This window comes from Lissotriton helveticus, chromosome 5_1, assembly GCF_964261635.1.
Source record: "Lissotriton helveticus chromosome 5_1, aLisHel1.1, whole genome shotgun sequence".
In the NCBI taxonomy this organism is placed as follows: domain Eukaryota; kingdom Metazoa; phylum Chordata; class Amphibia; order Caudata; family Salamandridae; genus Lissotriton; species Lissotriton helveticus.
Window position 1 is genome coordinate 1,605,391,838 of NC_136065.1, and position 19,497 is coordinate 1,605,411,334.

At 43.1% G+C, this 19,497-nt stretch overlaps 1 protein-coding gene across 4 annotated transcripts in view; it reads right to left on the reverse strand.

Moving 5' to 3' along the window:
- Window positions 1-19,497, reverse strand: part of LOC144755650 (cytosolic phospholipase A2 gamma-like) — a 553,672-nt gene that overhangs the window by 388,610 nt on the left and 145,565 nt on the right. For 3 of the 4 annotated variants that reach the window (XM_078644802.1, XM_078644804.1, XM_078644801.1), the window contains 3 exons: window positions 19,185-19,207; window positions 18,984-19,095; window positions 15,414-15,556 (listed from right to left, as the gene is read on the reverse strand). In XM_078644802.1, coding sequence (XP_078500928.1) covers window positions 15,414-15,556; window positions 18,984-19,095; window positions 19,185-19,207 — 278 coding nt within the window. Of the gene's footprint in view, window positions 1-15,413; window positions 15,557-15,872; window positions 15,930-18,983; window positions 19,096-19,184; window positions 19,208-19,497 lie in introns of those variants that run through there. The other variant, XM_078644803.1, reaches the window with a different exon arrangement.

Consider the following 19,497-nt stretch of genomic DNA (forward strand, 5'->3'; position numbering starts at 1 on the left):
ACAGTAATAGAGGGCAGTGACACAGGACATAGACATGAAACTCAGAACGATCACACAGGGCAGTGAGACAGGACAGAGACACAGACCCGCACACAGGGCAGTAACACCTACGGTGACACAGAACAGTGATAGAGAGCACAGATACAGAAAACAGAGTGGGCCTTTCGGGGTAGCAATAATGTTCCACTCTCAGACAACAGGATGTAAAAACGTAATCCTTCGTGTAGGGGCTGTTTCCAACGGTGATTAATATTAGGGGTGGGGAGAAAGCAATGCGTTCCTAATGTAACTTTTCATCAAGCAATTAATGAGTTGGTTTCTCGCAAAATGCATGATGAGAGGCGGTGAATTCTATTACAGTTCACTTGCAGAAGTCACATTTGTTTCCTCATTTCGGCTGAAAGGTTGAATGCAAATTGCCAGAGGATGGTGTCTCATAATTAATGAAGGCTCGTGCCAGATGCGCATTACCGCGCATTGAATTTGTCACCTGAGAACGAGCTGTACGGTTTTCTTTCTGCTAACTGCTGATTGCCCAATATTTAGAGAGAAAAAACACCATTGCATGGACAATATTTTTCGGATCAAACTAGTGAGTTTTCTTTTATTTTCACAATTGCCAGACTCCTGATTTACTCTTAGTCTAATTATTTAGATGTTTGTTATGTTCCACGTAATGAAAGTGGGGCCCTCATATTTTCTTCATGCACGCATGCAATTACCGCTACAGCTATCGGTTTCGTAATTCTGGCCTCCCAGTATAACCCCTGTATAGGGGGGTCATTATTTCCTTGGGAGCCTGCTTTCTTACCCAGTCTACTTGTCTGAGCTGATTTACATCTTTTTGGCAAGCTCTCACTTCCTCCCTGGCCAAGCAAGTTATTGTGTGTGCGTGCGTGTTATATATAAGGTAAGAAAAGTGCTTATAATAGTTTTTATTATAACATTTCAACAAGCTGCACAGCAGCCACACTGCTCTATAACCTAGTTTAAAGACTTTGGCAAAACCATTCGCTATGGCTAAAAACGTATAAGGTCCCAAAGGCGAGTCCTATTGGCTATGCCAATGCTTGTTACTTAGGAGAGTGCTTATGTTACTTGGGTGCGCAGTCAGAATTCTAAAATGCTTATACACCGTTTGATTTGTAGGCAAGAAGGAAACTTGAAAGTTCCAGCCAGTATATTTTCTAATGCAGGTAATAATAATATTTATTGCATGATTAATTAAAATCTTTGCAATTACTCAGTAAAACAAGAAGGAAGCAGTAGTATAAATATAACAATTTTGCAAGCAATTAAAAACACTTTTGGAAAAATTAAAAAATATAAGAAAAGAAAAAAGAAAGAGAAAAAGGAAAAAAAAAAAGAAGCCATGCAGCTAGTACAATACTGTCCATTAATAGAAAAGGTCCTTTGCAATCAGTAGTGACTTTAGTTATCAGAAGAAAATGGTCTTAGAATGCGAAAACAAGTCACAATAGTTCAAGTTTAGTTAGTGGCCTCTGGATTTAGGGCCATGTTGGCTATTTTCATAAAGCGCACTAGCCTGCTGGCTAATTGAATGTCTTCTCCCTTGAAGCTCATCAGCAGAGCTTGTCTGCAAGTGCGCACACGTCTTTGATTCCAAAGCTGTGTTAGTAGGTTTTCGGGCACTATCTAGAGCTTTACAGCTACACAGCAGGTGCAGGACGTCCTCCTTTGCGTTATCACATAGCCTACACTTGGGGTTACAGTCCAATCGCATCCAAGGGGGGAGATGTACTTTGGATGGTATTACCCCCATCCTCAACCGTAAAAAGTCTTCCTTTGCTTTCCTTGAAAAGCCGGTGCTGAGATATGGCTGTGGTGAGGCGCTGGTGTAGCCTTGAATTACAAACCACCCATGGGACCTCTTGGTTCGTGCTGCTTTGTCCTCTTCCAACGAGATTGTTTTAACAGATTTGTTGACAAGGCGCTTGAAGCAATTGTGTGTGCAACTCGAGACCCAAAGATCTTTTAGCACAAGGGAGTTGATGGCTGCTTGGAGGTACACCATTGCGGGGGAGTCCTTGTTTGTTTCCATCTCTTTCCAGAGATGAGCATTCAGGGAGTCTATTTCAGCGTTCTTTACTTTGTACCAGCATTTTACGTAAGCGCCTTTACGTGCAATTTGCTGCTTCTGTAGGCCAAACTCGAGCCTTAGCTGTGCTGGGGAGGTGTATGGAGGGAGCGTGAATAGTATTCGCAATGTTTTGCTGACCACATTGTCTAAGATAATCTCGTCCTTCCCTCTCATACATTCACTACCATATGTTATTGACGGCAGCAGTTTCGCACGAAATAAGTCTAGCAAGGGGGTTAAGTTTGGGCCCGTTATTTTGTTTTTGATGCTTTTTAATGCAATGGCCAGTGAAATCCCTCTGTTCCTTATTGCTGTTTCTTGTCGCTTGAAGGAGTCATTTGAATCAAAAATTATGCCCAAATACTTGTATTCTTGAACTATTTCCATTTTATTGTCCTGAAGAGACCATTGGAATACTTGCTTTTTTGATTTTTGATTTAGTACCATCACCTTCGATTTTTCCATGTTTACACATAGCCCGTTATTTCCGGCAAATTTGCTAGTGGTGTTGATGAGTTGTTGCAAGCCTACTGGTGTTTGACTAATTAGTATCAAGTCGTCTGCATATAGCAGGTTGGACAGCGTAAAACTCCCTAGCTTTGGGGCATGGTGGTTGCAGTTATCCAGATCTTTGGAGAGGTCGGACATGAAAAGGTTGAACAGGGTCGGTGCGAGAACGCACCCCTGTTTCAGCCCTTTAGTAGTTGGAATTTCTTTGGACAGACAGTTGCCAGCCCCCAGTTTTACTTGGATCCAGGTATCTGTGTGTAGCAACATCAGTAGTTTCAGCAATTTGTGGTCCACTCCCCACCTTGAGAGTTTTGCCCATAGTTTTCCTCTGTCAACGCTGTCAAATGCAGCTAAAAAGTCGATGTAACAAACATATAGTGGCTTTTTCTGTTTGATAGTAGCATCTGTCAACAAGGAAAGGGCTAAGATATTTGTTGTGGTGCCCAGATTTTTTTGAAAGCCAGTCTGATTGATGGGGATCAGTTTTTTGCGTAACACCCATGCTGTTAGTTCTTCCAAGAGAAGCCCAGAGAAGTATTTAGCGTCTATATCTATAAGGGCTATGAGCCTATAATTCATTGCCTCGTTCTTGTTGCCCTTTTTGTAGATTGGGGCAATTATTGAACCCCTCCAGGAGGATGGGAGTTGTTCGGTCCTCCAGGTTTCAAAAAAAAGGGGGAGCAATTGTTCGGCCCAGTAAGTTGGATCTTGCTTATAGAGGATGGGAGGAATTCCATTTGGACCTGGAGCTCCCTCCTTCCGACCTTTCGCGATTCGACCCTTTAACTGGGCGATTGAGCCTGGGAAGTTAGACTCTTCGACTAGAGGCTTTGGAGCCATCAGGTTTGCTTGACAGAATTTAGGGCTTTGTTGGTTTTTGCATTGGCCTTCATCATTGAAGTGTTTAAAGAGAAAATCTGCCCATGTGTCCTCAGTGATGTAGGAGTTCACGCCGCGGGCGTTCGGATTCTCTATTATATTGATAGTTTTCCAGAATCTTGCGCTGTTGTTTTTTGAATCATACAGCAGTTTGGCCCAAGTTTGTTCAGTGGACTCCTGCTTGATTCGCCACAGGATTTTGTTCTTTTGACACTTTAATGATCTCAGGTTGGTCAATAGGTTGGTAAGCAGGTAATTTGAATATATACAACATTTGTCTCTTTATGAATTAGACAGTGTTGCAGCCAGGCCTAGATGCATTCCTTTTGCTTTGGCCCATTTCAATGAAATCGGACGCGCGTTTTCCAGCGCGCCATACATATTCAATTCACTTTGAGATTCTGACCTGGTTTTGGTCTCAGACATGTTTGTAAGCATCACACAGCATGCGTAATTGGCCTCCCCATAACGTGTGGAATGCAATGTTTTCCTTTGCTGCTTTCTAACTTGGTGTAACGTCATGGTCCTGTCTATTTTCCTCCAGGCTTTACTCTCTGCCCCAAAGACTCTGCTGTGATGAAAAGCATGGTCTATCACTAAACAATTGACAATGTGTTCGTAAAACTGTGACCTAAAGCCTCTAGACCCAAAAATATATGGCAACCACTATGATATTATCCGCTTACTTTGGAGACAGACTGATGTATCGACCTTTTTCACGAGTTTCTATTTTATGACTATTCCAAAAAACGGGGACGTTAGATCCTCAACATATTGCAAAATCTGTCCCCACCATCCTACCTGGACTCGTACAGATATTTTGACAGCCTTAAATGTTCCTTTCCCACCAGAATTGTGATGTAACGTGCTATGATTTCTGCTTTCATACCTATGGGTATTATGTTGGTGTTTGTTGCTGACAAAGAAACACCAAATAAATTAATCTATAGGTAAAACAAAACAGTGCCACAAATAGGTACCTACTATAGGCTAATATGTACAAAGTTAAATAAAAAAACAGCTTTATTGACCAAATTTTGCGATCCTAAACAAAGATTTAATTTTACCAATGCTTCTTTTTCTTTACTATTGCAACTGAAAGCAGCTTCAACTTCCAAATACCAGCTGTACACAAACATTGGGCCCGATTAACAAAAGTAATCCGAGACAAACTCCTAACTTTACGACTTTCGGTGTTCACAGAAGGCATTTAGGAGTACTAAAGTTAGGATGTTTTCTCAGTCAATCTGAAGTTTTGGTCTTAAGTTAAACTTAAGACAAAATCCTAACTTCACAACTAGTATTTTGTCCTAACTTTAGTACTCCTAAATGCCTTCTGTGAATACCGAAAGTTTTAAAGTTAGGATTTTCTCTCAGATTACTTGAGTGAATCGGGTCCATTGTGTTTATTAGGCTGTTATATTGTTCTAGCACAAGAATCTGGGTCACATAAAGGGTTGACATGGAAACACTTGTATTACAGTTCACTAATGTAACTTTCGCCAGGGTGGGTGCACTATGGTTCTAAGTTCATTTCTAACAACTATCACTTTTAATAAGTACTTCTTAGTGCAATGTTATAATGAATATATTAAAGCGAAAGGTTTCCAATCTAAAAGAAATACACCGTTTTAAATGGGTACTCTACCATCATATTTCATGTGATGTTTGCTGTATGATCTATATAACAAACATTTTCAGGGCATAGCTCATGTATGAGCTCTAATAGTCAAGCCAGACTGTAGGCTCAGCTCGTCCTGTTAACTTGTTGGCTCGACTACCTTCATGCGCCATTAGCTTGAATTGAGAGTCTAAGCAGGAGAGTTGGAGGAGCAAACGGTGACATAGTCAGGTGAGCTACGTAAATGAATGTATTGCCCTGTGCCAGACTGTTAAGAATTACATTCTACATGTAAGAAACTGTGTGCACTTTATTTATAATCCCTCTCTGAACCCCCCGTAGGAATGTGATCATATGAGGTCCCTGGAGATTGTCATGGAAAGGCTGACTAAATTACCACACCCCCTTTCTGCACCTTCTGCAAACAAATCTCCTGGCACACTTCTAGTTGGGGAATAAAGTTGTCTTGGATGCTAAAGTTCCTTGGGGACCAAGAAGGCTCCCGGTACTTTCTACAAGTCCTACCAACTTAAATCGAAAACAAATATGAGACTTAACAGTGTCAATACAAAGCATGGTGGCAAGTATGGGGCGCGAGTGACATTACAGCTGGAGAGAAAAACCCACAAGTGATTGATACGGCGGGCATAATACTGTTATTAAGAATGCAAATGGACATAAGAACAGCACAGGAAATCATCTGCAGTAACATTCTAATGCATTGATTGTACAAAGTTTGACCACAATCATATCTTAGTCTTCAGGAGCATCTGCTGAGGCTCGCTGCCCAGCCTGATATTGAGCAAACAGACCCCAAAAACACTTTGGGCGGTTACAAGGAGTGAGCATTTAATTATAGACATCAGATTAGGTATTGCAATAAACCATATTGTGTTTCCACTCTGTCACAGTAAGCACATGGCCCCTCATCCATCACATCGCTAGCTGACGCTTGGCAAGAAGAAGACTGAATGCCACCAACTTACACACATTTTTCTTAAGTGGTTTAGTATAACCTAGGAGCGTTAACAAGGGATCCGGATTGAGGGTTAGCCCAAGTATGTCATTCACTTTCTGAAAAATGTTTCCCCAATAATGTTCCACCTGTGGGCACTGCCATGCCTGATTAAAAAAAACGAGCGGGCCTATGACAACGCTCACAGTGGGCAAGCCGATGACAACCATTAACAGAAATCTTACGGGTAACTTTGCAACAGAAGAACCATACTTCTTCCGTAACAGCCAATATCTAGCTGCCAGGCCTGTCTAAGCCTGCTAAGAGAGGGAGTCTTCGTGACCAGGGTTGAGGTGCATATCTTTGGAAATTGACTTGCACAGGGTCTGAGCGCTCAAGAGAACAGTCATAGGGGGAGATGACCAAGTGCACCTGTAACTCTTCCCCCAGTATCACCCGCAAAGCATGCCGGGTTCTGAAAAAGTGGACTCTCGTCAGTGCTGAATGCGCATTATCAGCGCTCGCTACATATTCCCACGCACCCACCCGCCCATGCTTGAATAGATCACCCAAATCTCTTTGAGAGTTAATTTGGGGGCCTTGATACAGTTTATCTGTAGGGGGGGGGGGGGGAGTTCTTTAGTTGTGATGCCACCCTCATCCTCTAACCTCGAATAAAGGGTCTCAAAGTATGTCTTCCAAACATCTGCTCTGATATTAGGCTCTATAGGCTGTTTTCCTTCAGAACAGCCTGTGTTTAATACACTTCAGAAGAGCCTCATGTCGTGGTTGGCTAAGGCCTTTCTCAGGGAATCCTACTCATCATGCTGCCACCTTTTTTTGACATAAGCAATTGTACTTTTATAAAACGCCCTTTTTCTCTGATTAGGTTCAATCCTTAACTTTAATTGCATCAATAAGGGCTAGCTTAGCCATCCGGCAGCTGTCACTGAACCATGGGTGTCGGGCCTTTTTATGCTAACGTATTCTACTGCTTGGAAAAAAGGTATTGGCCAGTGTGGATGTCAGTGCTTTGTGAGTCTCAGCAACTTGTCTAAGTGAGAGGTGTGTGCCATTAATGAAGATAGAGTGTTCTGCGGCCGTTAAAAACAATAGGATGGATTCATATAAAGTGGACATCTTGTTGAGAGAATGATGTATATTTGTCCATCAGACTCTCCTCCTACAGTTAGAAAGTATTAGTCTGTCTTCAGATGGGGATTTTAGATCGGCGGCAGTCTCAGCTGGCATTGCTGTCTCTAAGATCAGGGCATTATGATTCCTAGTGTGATGAGGCACAATTTTGAAATCAACCACCCTGTGCCAAAACCTCATGTCAAAGAAAATGTAGTCTAGGATGGAGGAATGCCCTATTCTATTAAAAGCATGGTTCCCCGGTGAACCTGATTTGGTACAGCCATTGCAAACCCTTAAGGAATGTTTCAGAGTGAAAGATTTAATCTGGAGCACCAGTGGTGTCCAGGTCCTAGTTGGCAGGATGTTAGGCTAGGGGATTGCCCAAGGTACATCCTCTTCACTGAGGTTTCCTTCATTCAGGCCGTCCAGGGGCGCAAACTGACAGCTGAAGTCAACACCAATGATCATTGAGAAATGATTGGGAATGGTGGATATAAAAGTGGGCAGCAATCGAAGGTTGGCGATTCTTGACTATAACTTACTGACCGAGAGTAAACGTTGACCAAAGCGATTCTGACCCTTGATGGAAAGATGAGAAGAATACATAGAATGCCATTGGAGGATGACTCCAACTGCTTTGCTGTACAGCTCAAGTGATAACCAACATAGATACATACCCGCCCTGAAGGCCTGCCCTTTCCCCCAAAAGTGGCAGCTGCTCTAAATGACGCATATCCCAGCCATTGCAGATCCTCCTGGGCCCAAGTTTCTTGGAACATGCAAACATCGTATTGGTCTATGAATAACCCCCAGTCAGGATTGTCCAGTTTGGAGCTGAGGCCTGCAACATTCTATGATAATACCCGCATCCTATGTGGATCTGAATGACTGCCTTGGCTTGGGGACTGGGTATCTATCATGGATGGACCAGCTTCCAACTGGGAAGCACTGACCCTATTCACCCTTTTTACCTTGGGTCTAATACTGGCATCATTTTTGCAAGCTACTAAGGTTGGGGAACTTGGGGCCACTAAGATAAACGGATCGATGGCCTGTGCTGTCCAATTGGATGGATGTCACGGATATGTATTTATTATGACCTTGGGCGGCGGTCCCTTATTAGCTCCTCCCTCTGTTGCGCCTGGGTGCGCCTTCCCTTCACCACCCAAGGTAGCGTGCTAACATTATGGAACTCCCTGATTGGCTTTGCCTTCTCCCTGGGCTTCCCCTGGTGATAGAATTTCTCTTCCGGATAACACAGGGAACTGAGTCAATCAACTGCCTCTAGGGCCCCATATCTGTTTGCTGTTGGTATATTACCCGGTAACCACAAACAGGTTGGCTGAAAGTTCTGGTTCAACCCCCCTATCTCATGTCTTGTTTTCTCTCTGGTTAGTGGAACTTGGCATGGGGAGTAACAATAGCCCAATGATAAAGGCTTGATACCCCCTTCCTGTCTATTGAAGTTCCTGCCTAAGAGGACTTGAACAAACATTGAATTTTTAAAGTTGATCACAGTACAATCCCCTTGCACATCTTTTGGTCTATTGCCCACCCAGCCAACCCTACGTATCAAGAGTATCTTGCCTGCATCTTTATAGGCAAATTGCCTCCGATTTCCCAGCCATAACAAACACTTATTACCTAGTTCATGGTGAGATTCCCTTTGCTCCTTTTTGAGCTCAGGTACACCTGGTAGTATAGTAACATACGGGATGAGACTGGGAGGTAAATTGATACAAGGTAATAGTGACCTCTCTTCCCTAGCTTCTGTGCTAAGAATGGAACCAGCACCCGAGCCCCTGAGGGTGCATACTATCTTGCTCCATCGGCATATTGGGGTGCACTCTGCCTCGGTTTCTAGCTTCATAACAAGCCTAATTTGTGTCGGTGGTGAAAATAGTTTTTTGTGCAGGTGGGTGCTCTGATCTTACTCTTCGGGAAGCGGCCATCAGATCTAACTGGCAACTAGCATCCTCTCCCCCCCTTGTAGTTGTTGCTAGGCTGCCTACCCTTGCCTTTGACAGCTTTCTGTGTTTATTCAGCTTCACTCCATGATTTGTTCATTCACTGTGATATGTGTAGCATGATTTCAACCTAATGATGTATTGAACCAATGGTCTTTTGTTGTGTCTATGTTTGGACTTTGATACATAGTACAGTGAGGCCGTTTGGCTGTTTTTTTTATATTGTCACTATCCCTTACCTACACTACCTTGCACTATTTCACTTCCCTTCCCACCAGGGGCACTATGAACAATGTGTGATTTTGTACTCAAACTGATGATAATTAGCATACACCTACATTGTGAATAAACAACAATGCAGGCTAAGTAAGTTTTCTCTTTATTATTATCCAATTGTTTGAATAATCTTTTTATTCATTGCTGGGACCCCTTTCCTCAGTACTTACCCTTGCCTCGAGAAGTACAGCTAGCTTGTCTACCCATGCTAAGAGCTGAGTCCATCCTTTACAATAGGCCTACACTTGACCCGAAGATCCACCACCAGGTTTGTCACCCATTGTGGATAGTCAATGTTTGCTTGCGGACAGCCAGCCGATCCCCTAACTAGGATCTCCAGAGGATCTCCAGAGTCCTACCACCCATATGCACACTTTTTCCATTTGGTAAACAACCATTGACACTTTTCAAAGCACAAATCCTTTTGCAAATTGCATACCCACATCATTTCGCAAATGCATCTTCTGCTTCGAACATATATTCAGCATATCTCTAACAAAAGTTACACTCAAAATCAAGCTAGCACAAGAACTCTCGGGGCAGTCTGCACTATTAATCCTTCTCAATTTTAAACAAACCATGTTTAATAAAAAACACTAACCCTATCATATACATGAAATTTAACTACACAACCCCCGTCCCCGCCAACACAGTTTACAGAAAAATCTGACTCTGGTACCAGGGAACAGAAATGTAGGATTTAAACTACACAGACACTTGCTGTCCTAATAATTGTGCAGTAGAGAGGAGAGCCAACAGGGGCCACTCCTGTCAAGATGGGCCCACAGGCGCAAGAAGCACTACAAGAAATCCCTAGAGATAAATGGGAGAGCATCGGAGAACCCGCAATAGGAGAAGGCAGATCTAAATAAACTATTAGCTGCCATAGAAAAGACCTGGGAAGCCGTAGAGGCCAAAATAGAGTTTTGTAGTGGCGAACATAGGCCTCCTATATAAAGTTCAAAGGACTTTGGTGGACAAAGTGCCGGAAATGAAAAGGCCCTTGCAGATTTTTCACAAAAAGCACATGCCATGGAACAGAGATTGAATGACAAAGAGGGGCACAAATGCAAGAACAACATGAGGATAATAGGACTACCATAAAATTGGGAAGGAACCAATATGGGCAGGTATTTGGAAAAATGCATGACAGATGATGTGGCTGGACACAATTATTTACACTAGACAGAGTGCACAGGCTCCACTGACTTTGGCCTTCTTAGGGAGCCCCACCATGACCAGTGGTGGCTAGACTGCTGCACTATAGGGACCTGGACATAATCTTGTGGAAAGCGAGATAGGCACGTCTGCTCTTGATTGAGAATCAAAAGGTGTCCATATTTCCGGACTATATTACAGCTATGCAAAGGCAAAGGATGACTTTCCCAGCTGTGAAATGGGCATCACATGAAAATAGCATTCAAGACACTTTAATATACTCGGCAAAATTGAAAATAATTCTAAATGGCATAACCACATTTTTCATGGAAGGGTCAGAAGTTCTGGACTGGTTGGAGTCCTTCAAAGCTGATAACGAAGGAGAGTACACATGAAAGAGATTGGGGCCCAAGCACAAATGAGCACAGAGGTAATGTTGAAAATGAACTAAGCCCCCCCATCAAGGTACATAAAGCCAAAAACTGGGAAGTTGCCATTGTGGCCGCAATGGTGAGCAGAGACAGAAGCACAACAGGAGTCAAGTCGTCACTGGAGGCATCAGGAGGAGACTCAAGATAGGAGCAAGACTCCCTGGAAGACTGTGGGCCTCACCTCCCGATCTCACACAGCACACTACAGACAATCTATGGCAGACCCAATTTACTCTGTAAACTTTGGGGACATTTCATTAACATGAGAGAATGATCCAAAGAGTTCATGATGAGGGAGTCACAGTAATTTCATGACCACACAGAGTCAGGGCCCTACCGCTGAAAAGGCTAATGGAGGAGCCACAAGGAAAGATGTAATTAATGCTGGGCTGGGCCAGGTCAAGAGGAGCACACAAATGTGAAGTCTACATCCCTCTTCTCTGCAAACAGTGTAGCTTTAGACAAATATTTGTCATGGATGGTTGGAAGTTGCAGAAGGTCCTGGGGAGTTGTGGGAAGTTTATCAAAGTTGTCGAACCACAATCTACTGGTCAAACTAAATTGTGTGACTACCCCAGGCAGTCTAGGGGCAAATACACACTCAGCCTAATAGAACACTACTGGGCACCACCTGAAGGACTGTGGGGGGCAGAGAAACAATTCACAATAAGCCCAACTACACATTTGTGGCAAGAAACATATAGGTTTGGGTTCTGCAATTTAACAATACAAGGTCCAAGCATAATTGAGGAGACAGGAAGCCCAAATAATATTTTTCCATAAAACACTTGACAGCACATCAAGTGATAAAACTACAGAGACGATGAAGAAGGCAGATATATGCCAGCAGTTACTCTTCATAGGCAAGAGAGGCACTGATATGGATTAGGCCAGGGATACCATTCCAGGCCGATAATATAGTGAACATAGATAGATACCCAGAGGGCAGATACATGCTAGTATACTCCAAATTGGATGGATGTAAAGAGCACTTGGTTACGTGTACAACCCCAATATAGACCAACCGACCAACTTTGACTTGACATGAAACCGAAACCCTCTATTTTACAAGGAGTAGACACTAACTCCATTTTGAGCGTTGCCAAAGACCACTTGTATTCGCCATTGCAGACTACTCCGTTGACAAGAATGGCGCAAGCATTTGCAAAAAGGCTTTTATGATTAAAACTTAGAGATGTATGGTGAATAAGTAATGCACAGACACAGGAATATTCCATTTATTCAGCACCACATGACTTACGTGTATGCTTGGACAGGGTTTTAGTATCTATACCCTTGACTCCAATGGTTACCTAAGTGAAGTACTTCGGCAGGACAGTCTCAGATCACAAGTCCTTGTGCATGTGCAGTCGGGTATGTCCCACCTTCCAGTGCCTACATGGCACTTACAGGCTGCAATGTTGCAAGTTGGTACATTTAGAGAGGAACTATGGCAAGCTATAAATGATTATTTTGCAGAAAATTAAGGTGCAGCCTCTTCCCCTGGGGTGGAGTGGGAATCCTTTAAGGTGTTGGTGAGGGGATAGTGCATAAAGGTGGTAGTAGGGGTTCACGAAATACTAGACCGAGAACTGATTGTCCTACACTATAGTCTACAAAAACTAGAGTAAGAAGTAGTCTCACACCGTGAAAGTAAGGCACTGTTGGGCACTGGGAGGAATAAACAAGTGACCCAGGTCGAACGGCTCAGATGCCTGAATTTCAAAAGGTACCTAGCACGGCTACACAAGGAGGCTCGCCAGTTCCAAAACTTGGGGAGACCCCATTATGCAGATAACAGACAAACATGGCAATACGTAGACCTCCCAACATGACAGAGTGTTTTAGGAATATTATTTGACCTTCTATGGGAAAGAACAGTGGTAACAGACATGGAAATTGCAGACTTATTGGTCTGCTGTAGATTGACACAAGTGGCAGCTGAACAAAGGGACATGTTAGGTGAGCCAGTCATGGAAATGGACATTAAAAATGCAATAGAGGATTTGGTGACAGGTAGGACACCAAGTCTGGATGGACTACGAGACAAAGTTTACAAAACCTATGCTGACGTCCTGGCACCACCAAAAATATCCAAAGATTTTTTCATATTTTGAGAGAAACCCCAGAAGAGTGCAAGATAGCAATGGCCTTCAACAGACTTGGAAAGGTTGTTCAATATGCTGAGCTGGCAATACCTAGAGGCCGTTCTCCAGGGCACAAAACAAGGCTGCCCATTAGCACTCGTGCTTTTCTCACTAGTAGAGGAACCATTTGCTGCATTGGTTAGAAAGGATCACATGCAGTGGGGAATAGAACTGGTAGATGGCACTCATTCCACCTCCCGCTATGTGGATGACAATATAATATACTTTTAAGATGGACAGAAAGATCTGAATAAGTCAATACCCTTACTGGACGACAGCATTGAACTGGCAATCAAGGGCATCGACTAGTGCAATGGCACTTTGATACCTAGGAATACAAGTTTACCATACTGACGACGATCTGAGAGAAGGTAACCTACACTCTGTGATGAACCATACAGGGAAGCAGAGAGTTTTGGAAGATCCCACCACTATCTTTGACTTGATGAGTGGCACTAAGAAAAATTACCATACTCCCTAGATTATTAAATTATTTTGTATACTTGATGATCTGGGTGAGGCCTGACTGGTTTCTAGATCTGGACAGACTGCTCCAAGACTTTGTATGGGGAACAGGGAGACATAGGGTAGGCCTGGAAAGTATTGAAGTCACTAACAGAGGGAGACTGGGTATCCCGGACTTCGAAGCCCATTATCTAGTTGCCCAGCTACAATGGGTAGCTAAATAGATGAGGGTAGGAACTTGACAGACCTTTTGGCCATGTGGCGTGGGACACTGGCACCGAACCTTCTGCTGCTACTGCTCAGCGGTATTAGGAGAGGGCAGAAACTACTTCATATAGGAGCCATAGCATTCAAATGCTGGTAAAGACGTAGTCATAGAACCAGAGAGGTAAAGCTGTACGCACCTATAAAACCACTCAAAGACCTATAACTGACAGGGCCTGAAGACCCAGTGTCCATGCCACAAAGATAGGAAGGGCTGGATGAATTCACCATAGGAGAGTGTTACAAAAATGGGAAATGTCTTACTAGTACAGTAATGGCAAACAAGCTACAGCTCCAGGCTACCTATTTTCTCCTTTATGGTAAACTTAAAGAAATAGTAGTAGAAATGTGGGGACATATGGAGCCAACATGATCCACTACAACTCCTCTTCACAATAGGTAATGGGAGCAGTCTTGTATGTAATACTGCAACACACGTTTACAAAACCCTGGCACCCCCTGCGAGCCAAGTGGGAAGCAAGTATGCATAAAGATCTCAAAGATAAATAATGGGGCAGGGCTCTGGGAAATACACGGAAGTAATCAAGGAATGAAAGGCTCCGATATATACAGTTTAATTATTTGTATACTACATATTTAACAAGAGATTCACACAAATAGCCACTAGGTCCATACACAGCTGCCCCAGATATGTTCTCACAGAAGCTAACTTTATGCACATGGTTTGGGGGTGTGTGGCAATAGATGAATTATGGAATGAGGCTGCTGAACACTTAGGCAAGGTACTGGGAAGGGCAATACACTGCAATCCTGAGGTTTGTTTACTGGGGCTTACACACTCAGAGATAACTGGGAGAGCAAGCCTCAGATGTCTAACACAGGCAATAACACTAGTGAAGAGGTGTATAGCTATGCACTGGAAAGCGGATTAGCTGCCACATATTGTGAGATGGAAGAGAGGCATTTCGCAATGAGCACAGAGTAAATATATAGCATTAAAGCAAGAAGAACATAGTGGCTGTAGGATGTACCAAATCACAGATGAATGAAGACACACACTAGGGGTTTCTGAAAACCCTGAAATAAACCCATCAAAGGAGGTTAAGGCCCTACCACCAAAACTATGGACACTCAGCACCCCTAGACCATATCCCTGTACACCAGTGGAATATATCTAATGTGAACAACAACATTAGAAATTGTGGAGCCAAGGGGTTCTCTAAAAAATAATTATGTTGATTGTTAACTATTGTGGAAGGATCTGCAGCAAGTGCTAATCCAATTGCCTACTGAAAGATGTGATGTACTCAAGTTGGAAAAGAGTAGGATGATTGCAATTGGAATCCCAATGTTGATAATCACTATTCAATGCCTACCTTGTATGGTTATTTACATGTACGGAAAAGAAAAGCAATAAACAGATCTTTAAAAAAAACTGAAGGCTTGTGATCCAGACCCCCTTAGAAGACAAATGGACACATGAGATTCCACAGAGAGAAATCGATGACTTCAAGTTTACCCGTGCTTTCATCAGGGCTTACCATGTTGAGCCAGAAACTCCACAGAGATGCATGATGGAGTCCAGTAGATCTTCTTTGCCAAGTTCAGATAGTGTTCCCATGAGCGCAATCATTGCACGTAGTGCTCCACCAGATCCCAATAGAGCTACACAAGGAACCTTCTCCTGTAAAGAATAAACTGAGGGATTACCATGGAGACCATATTTTTTATTGTAATATGCCTTTGCAAATGATGAGGATGATGGCAGCGCACATTTCTTATTGCAACAGAACCACTCATGTAACATGTGCTCTCACTTCACCTCATATTACCCAGAGACAAAGTTTGAAATTCACATGACTCACTGAAAGGGTGTGGTTTGTTTAGCACCCCAGATGTGACCTCGCTCATTTTGAGATTGACAGGCATGAATTAAACAGACATTAATAAAAGGCTAAGGACAAAAGTTTCAATGGCCAGGAGTTTAATTTCCCACTCACTCTGGTTAGTTGCTGGTGGGATTAGCCCATGGCTACACACTTTCAGGGAGCCTGCACTGAAAAAAAGGATAACACAGGATCTGGATTAGGCCGTTAAATGTAAAAACCACCACTACAGCGTGCACCCAACTGCTTACGTTGAGCAGCTTTTATACTCAGAGGCGTGGGTCAGAATCTGTAAAACTGGATTGCTGGCATCATGTGCCATGTTCAGCTGGGACCAAGCCCTACTCAAATCACTGGATCCTAGTTGCCTTGCTGCAGCTTGTCGACTTCAGCCTTGGGCTCCTTGCACAGAACATCACGTAGTGCTTCATAATTCATGCATACAGGAAATTGAGTATCTTAGATATCTCATTTTTAATGGCCATAAGCAGTGTCCAGCCAGCTGAGGTTGACATATGTATACTTTAAGTGGAAAATTTGAGAACAAGTAGATATGATTTGGTTTAGAGAGAGTACTCGTGAGATATTAGGAGACATTGGGTATTTTACTGAAATAACCAAACTGCCACCACCAGCATCATTGACTGGCATCCTTTGTAATGAAGTCAGGAGCAATACAGTACAGTGAAAGACCATAGCTAGATTCCCAGATTTAGGGGCAGATTAGGATGGCGGACGGACCTTCGTCTGTCCGCCACCCCAGAGGTGGAGGGACCGTCCGCAGGGGCAGCGGCGCTCCCTCCGTGCAAATTAGGATGTGACCGCCACCCTGGCGGTCACATCCTGTATTTTTAACATTGCGGCGGGTGCTGCTTCAAGCAGCACCTGCCGCAATGTTAGAAATGCATGAATTACATTTACATGCACAAAGCGGCAGGCACCGCGCGGTGCCTGCCGCTTTGTGCATGTAAATGTTCGGGGGGTACCATAGGTACCCCCCATGTGCAACCCCCACCCCCGACACCCTGGGGGCCCGCAACGGGCCCCCAAAAGCCAAAGTCCACATGCTTTTCCACGGCGGAAAAGCCGCCGCGGAAAAGCATGTCTCCGTGAACATCCTAATTTGGCTGACGGTGCCTTGCAGACACTGTCACCAAATGGCCCTCCCCACACCGCGGATCAGCGGCGGACAGACCTGCCGTCCGCTGCTGGTCCAACCTCAATCCCACTGCCATCCTAATCTGGCGGTGGGTGTTGTATGTGGCTGCGGCGGTTAATCTGCATCCTCCAGGCCGGCGGTGGCTACCGCCGGCCCGGGGGATGCAGATTAACTGCCATCCTAATCGGCCCCTTAGTCTACAACAGGGGCTTAGAATGACAGAAAAATAATAAATATCCTTGTGCAGCTTCACAGTGATACAGAGTAAAGGCCTGAGGAACAGTAGCTTATTCAACACAGAGGCTGCTGCCCCCCCCCTAGGCAAACCATTTTCCCTGCATAGTGGAAAAGTACAGGACCATATTCAGGAGTCTTATTTTCCATCTCTTGTCTGGGTGGAAGGCAGGCCTTTAAGAGCAATTAATTTTGTGTCCCTTGCTGTTTAGCATCGGCCTTCACATGGGCTTATTCTTACCTTCACTGGCCTCTATGTCAGAGAAGTCATAAGTGTGAAGGATGCTGCACACCAGGGCATCTTACAGCTTTCCCACCTATTCCACCCTCACAAAAGAAGATTAGAAAGGGTAGGTAACATTCTGTGGATCATAAAAGGTACCACCTACCCAATCAGTTACACACTGAAAGATAAGAAAAACACAGGCCAACCTCAGATCATGCAATCTAGATGTAAGAGGGGCATTAGTAGGACCAAAATAATTTCACTCATAAACACGAGTGCCGGGCCAGCAAACCTAAAATTATTTTATGAGAAACAATGACCTCGGTTACCAGTCCTTCATCCTATGGACAAGCCCTATGGCATTGGGGAGGCTGGGGTTCATTCACCTTGGTATCCCCTCTTCTTCCAGGATCGTTGGGAGTATTATTGCCTGTCCAGTTCCTAACCAGGACTAATGTTCCATGCTTGCCATTTTATGACTGAGGAGAGTAATTAGGGAGGGGGCTTTGGCTTCTGCAGATTTTGGTTCAATAGCCATAGTTCCAGGCGGAGAATGGTTTTCTTTTAAAAACTCATTAGAGACTATTCAGTAACACAAGTCTGAAAATTTCACTTTTAAAAAATAAGCAAAATACCATCTACATTGTTAACCAGGTAAATTAGACTTTGCAAAGTTTGCATAGCAAAAGATCTGGGTTATCTTTTCTTTTGAAGGGCATCTTTGGATCCTCGGGGCTGTTTATTGCCTTCTAAAATGATAGGACGTTCTCAGTCTGCCCACATATGGCCACATGGTATTTTGAATAGGAAACTCATGCTACCCTCTACATTTCTTAAAATATTTTAACCACTTGAACAATCTGAATCGATCTTTGCATGAACCATTTAAGTTGGCCAAACACCTATTTCGAAAACCTTCACGTGTCATGCAAATGAGTCAAATGGGGTCAACATTAGTTGCATTCAAATAAACACTTTTTCAATAGAGAAATCAATTGTACCAGAACGACTGATTCAATAAGATCACCTACAATATAGTAAATATTCATATATGCGTTTTCTTTTTTCTATTTCCTAGGTCTCCTTTTTGCATGATACTTCTCTTATCATCTCTAATTGATTTGTAGGATGTAGTTTTTCTCAAATATATTCGAATATATTCTAATGTTCCCAATTGCTATCAAGTGTTCATAGAACATTATTTCATGATATATAGACTGTTACAGTTTTGTGGCGCAAATGTATAGATACAAACCGAGGTAAATATAAGTTTCTTGCATGTATGTTATGTTAATTACAGAAATGTAGTGGCATAAATAATGAATTTTACCAACTCTACCTTTTTCCCCCCTGTCTAACATTTAGCCTAATCCTTATATATCACTCTGATCTTAATCATAACTGAACCCTTCAGTCCTTACCCTCATCTCAAACCCTCAACATAACCTAATCCTAGCGCTACCATGAGTATCACTCTAACTCGCAAATATCTTAATATGTAACCCTATCTCATACTTTTTCACCTGTCCACATTTAATTCAACATCACACCCTTTCTATTTTTCACTTTGTCTGGTTGCTTTGAAGAAGATTCATAGGGACAATACCGCATCACACTTAATGAAATGTCTTCCAAGACAGTCTGCGATTAACTTCTTTCTCCCTTTCGTAGCAGCTTTCTCGCCTTCAGATAGTTCCTTTGACCAACGAATGGGGGCACTAATGGACACAAAATGCAGAGGTAAACATCTCATATGGTACAACACAAACAAGAACTCTGAGAAGAAGATAAAAAAAACTTTAATTACCATGATCCAACCTTTGTAGATTCCTAGGAAAAGTACAACAAAATGATTAGCTTTGAATTTTCTCCGGTATCCCTGCATTTTTAATAGTTAGATTCACTCAGCACATATACACTTCAGACCAAAAAGATGTGGATTAAAATAAAAAAAAGGCACCGGTGGAGGGAAATACAAATTGCATTGAACCACATTTTTGTCATATGAGCTATAAAATGATGTGGTTCATAGTCAGAGGACCGATTTCACCTAGGGCTGGATAATCACAGAAGAGTCTTCTGTCCTCAAATCTGGAGGTCTCTGCATGTAAAAGCAGGTT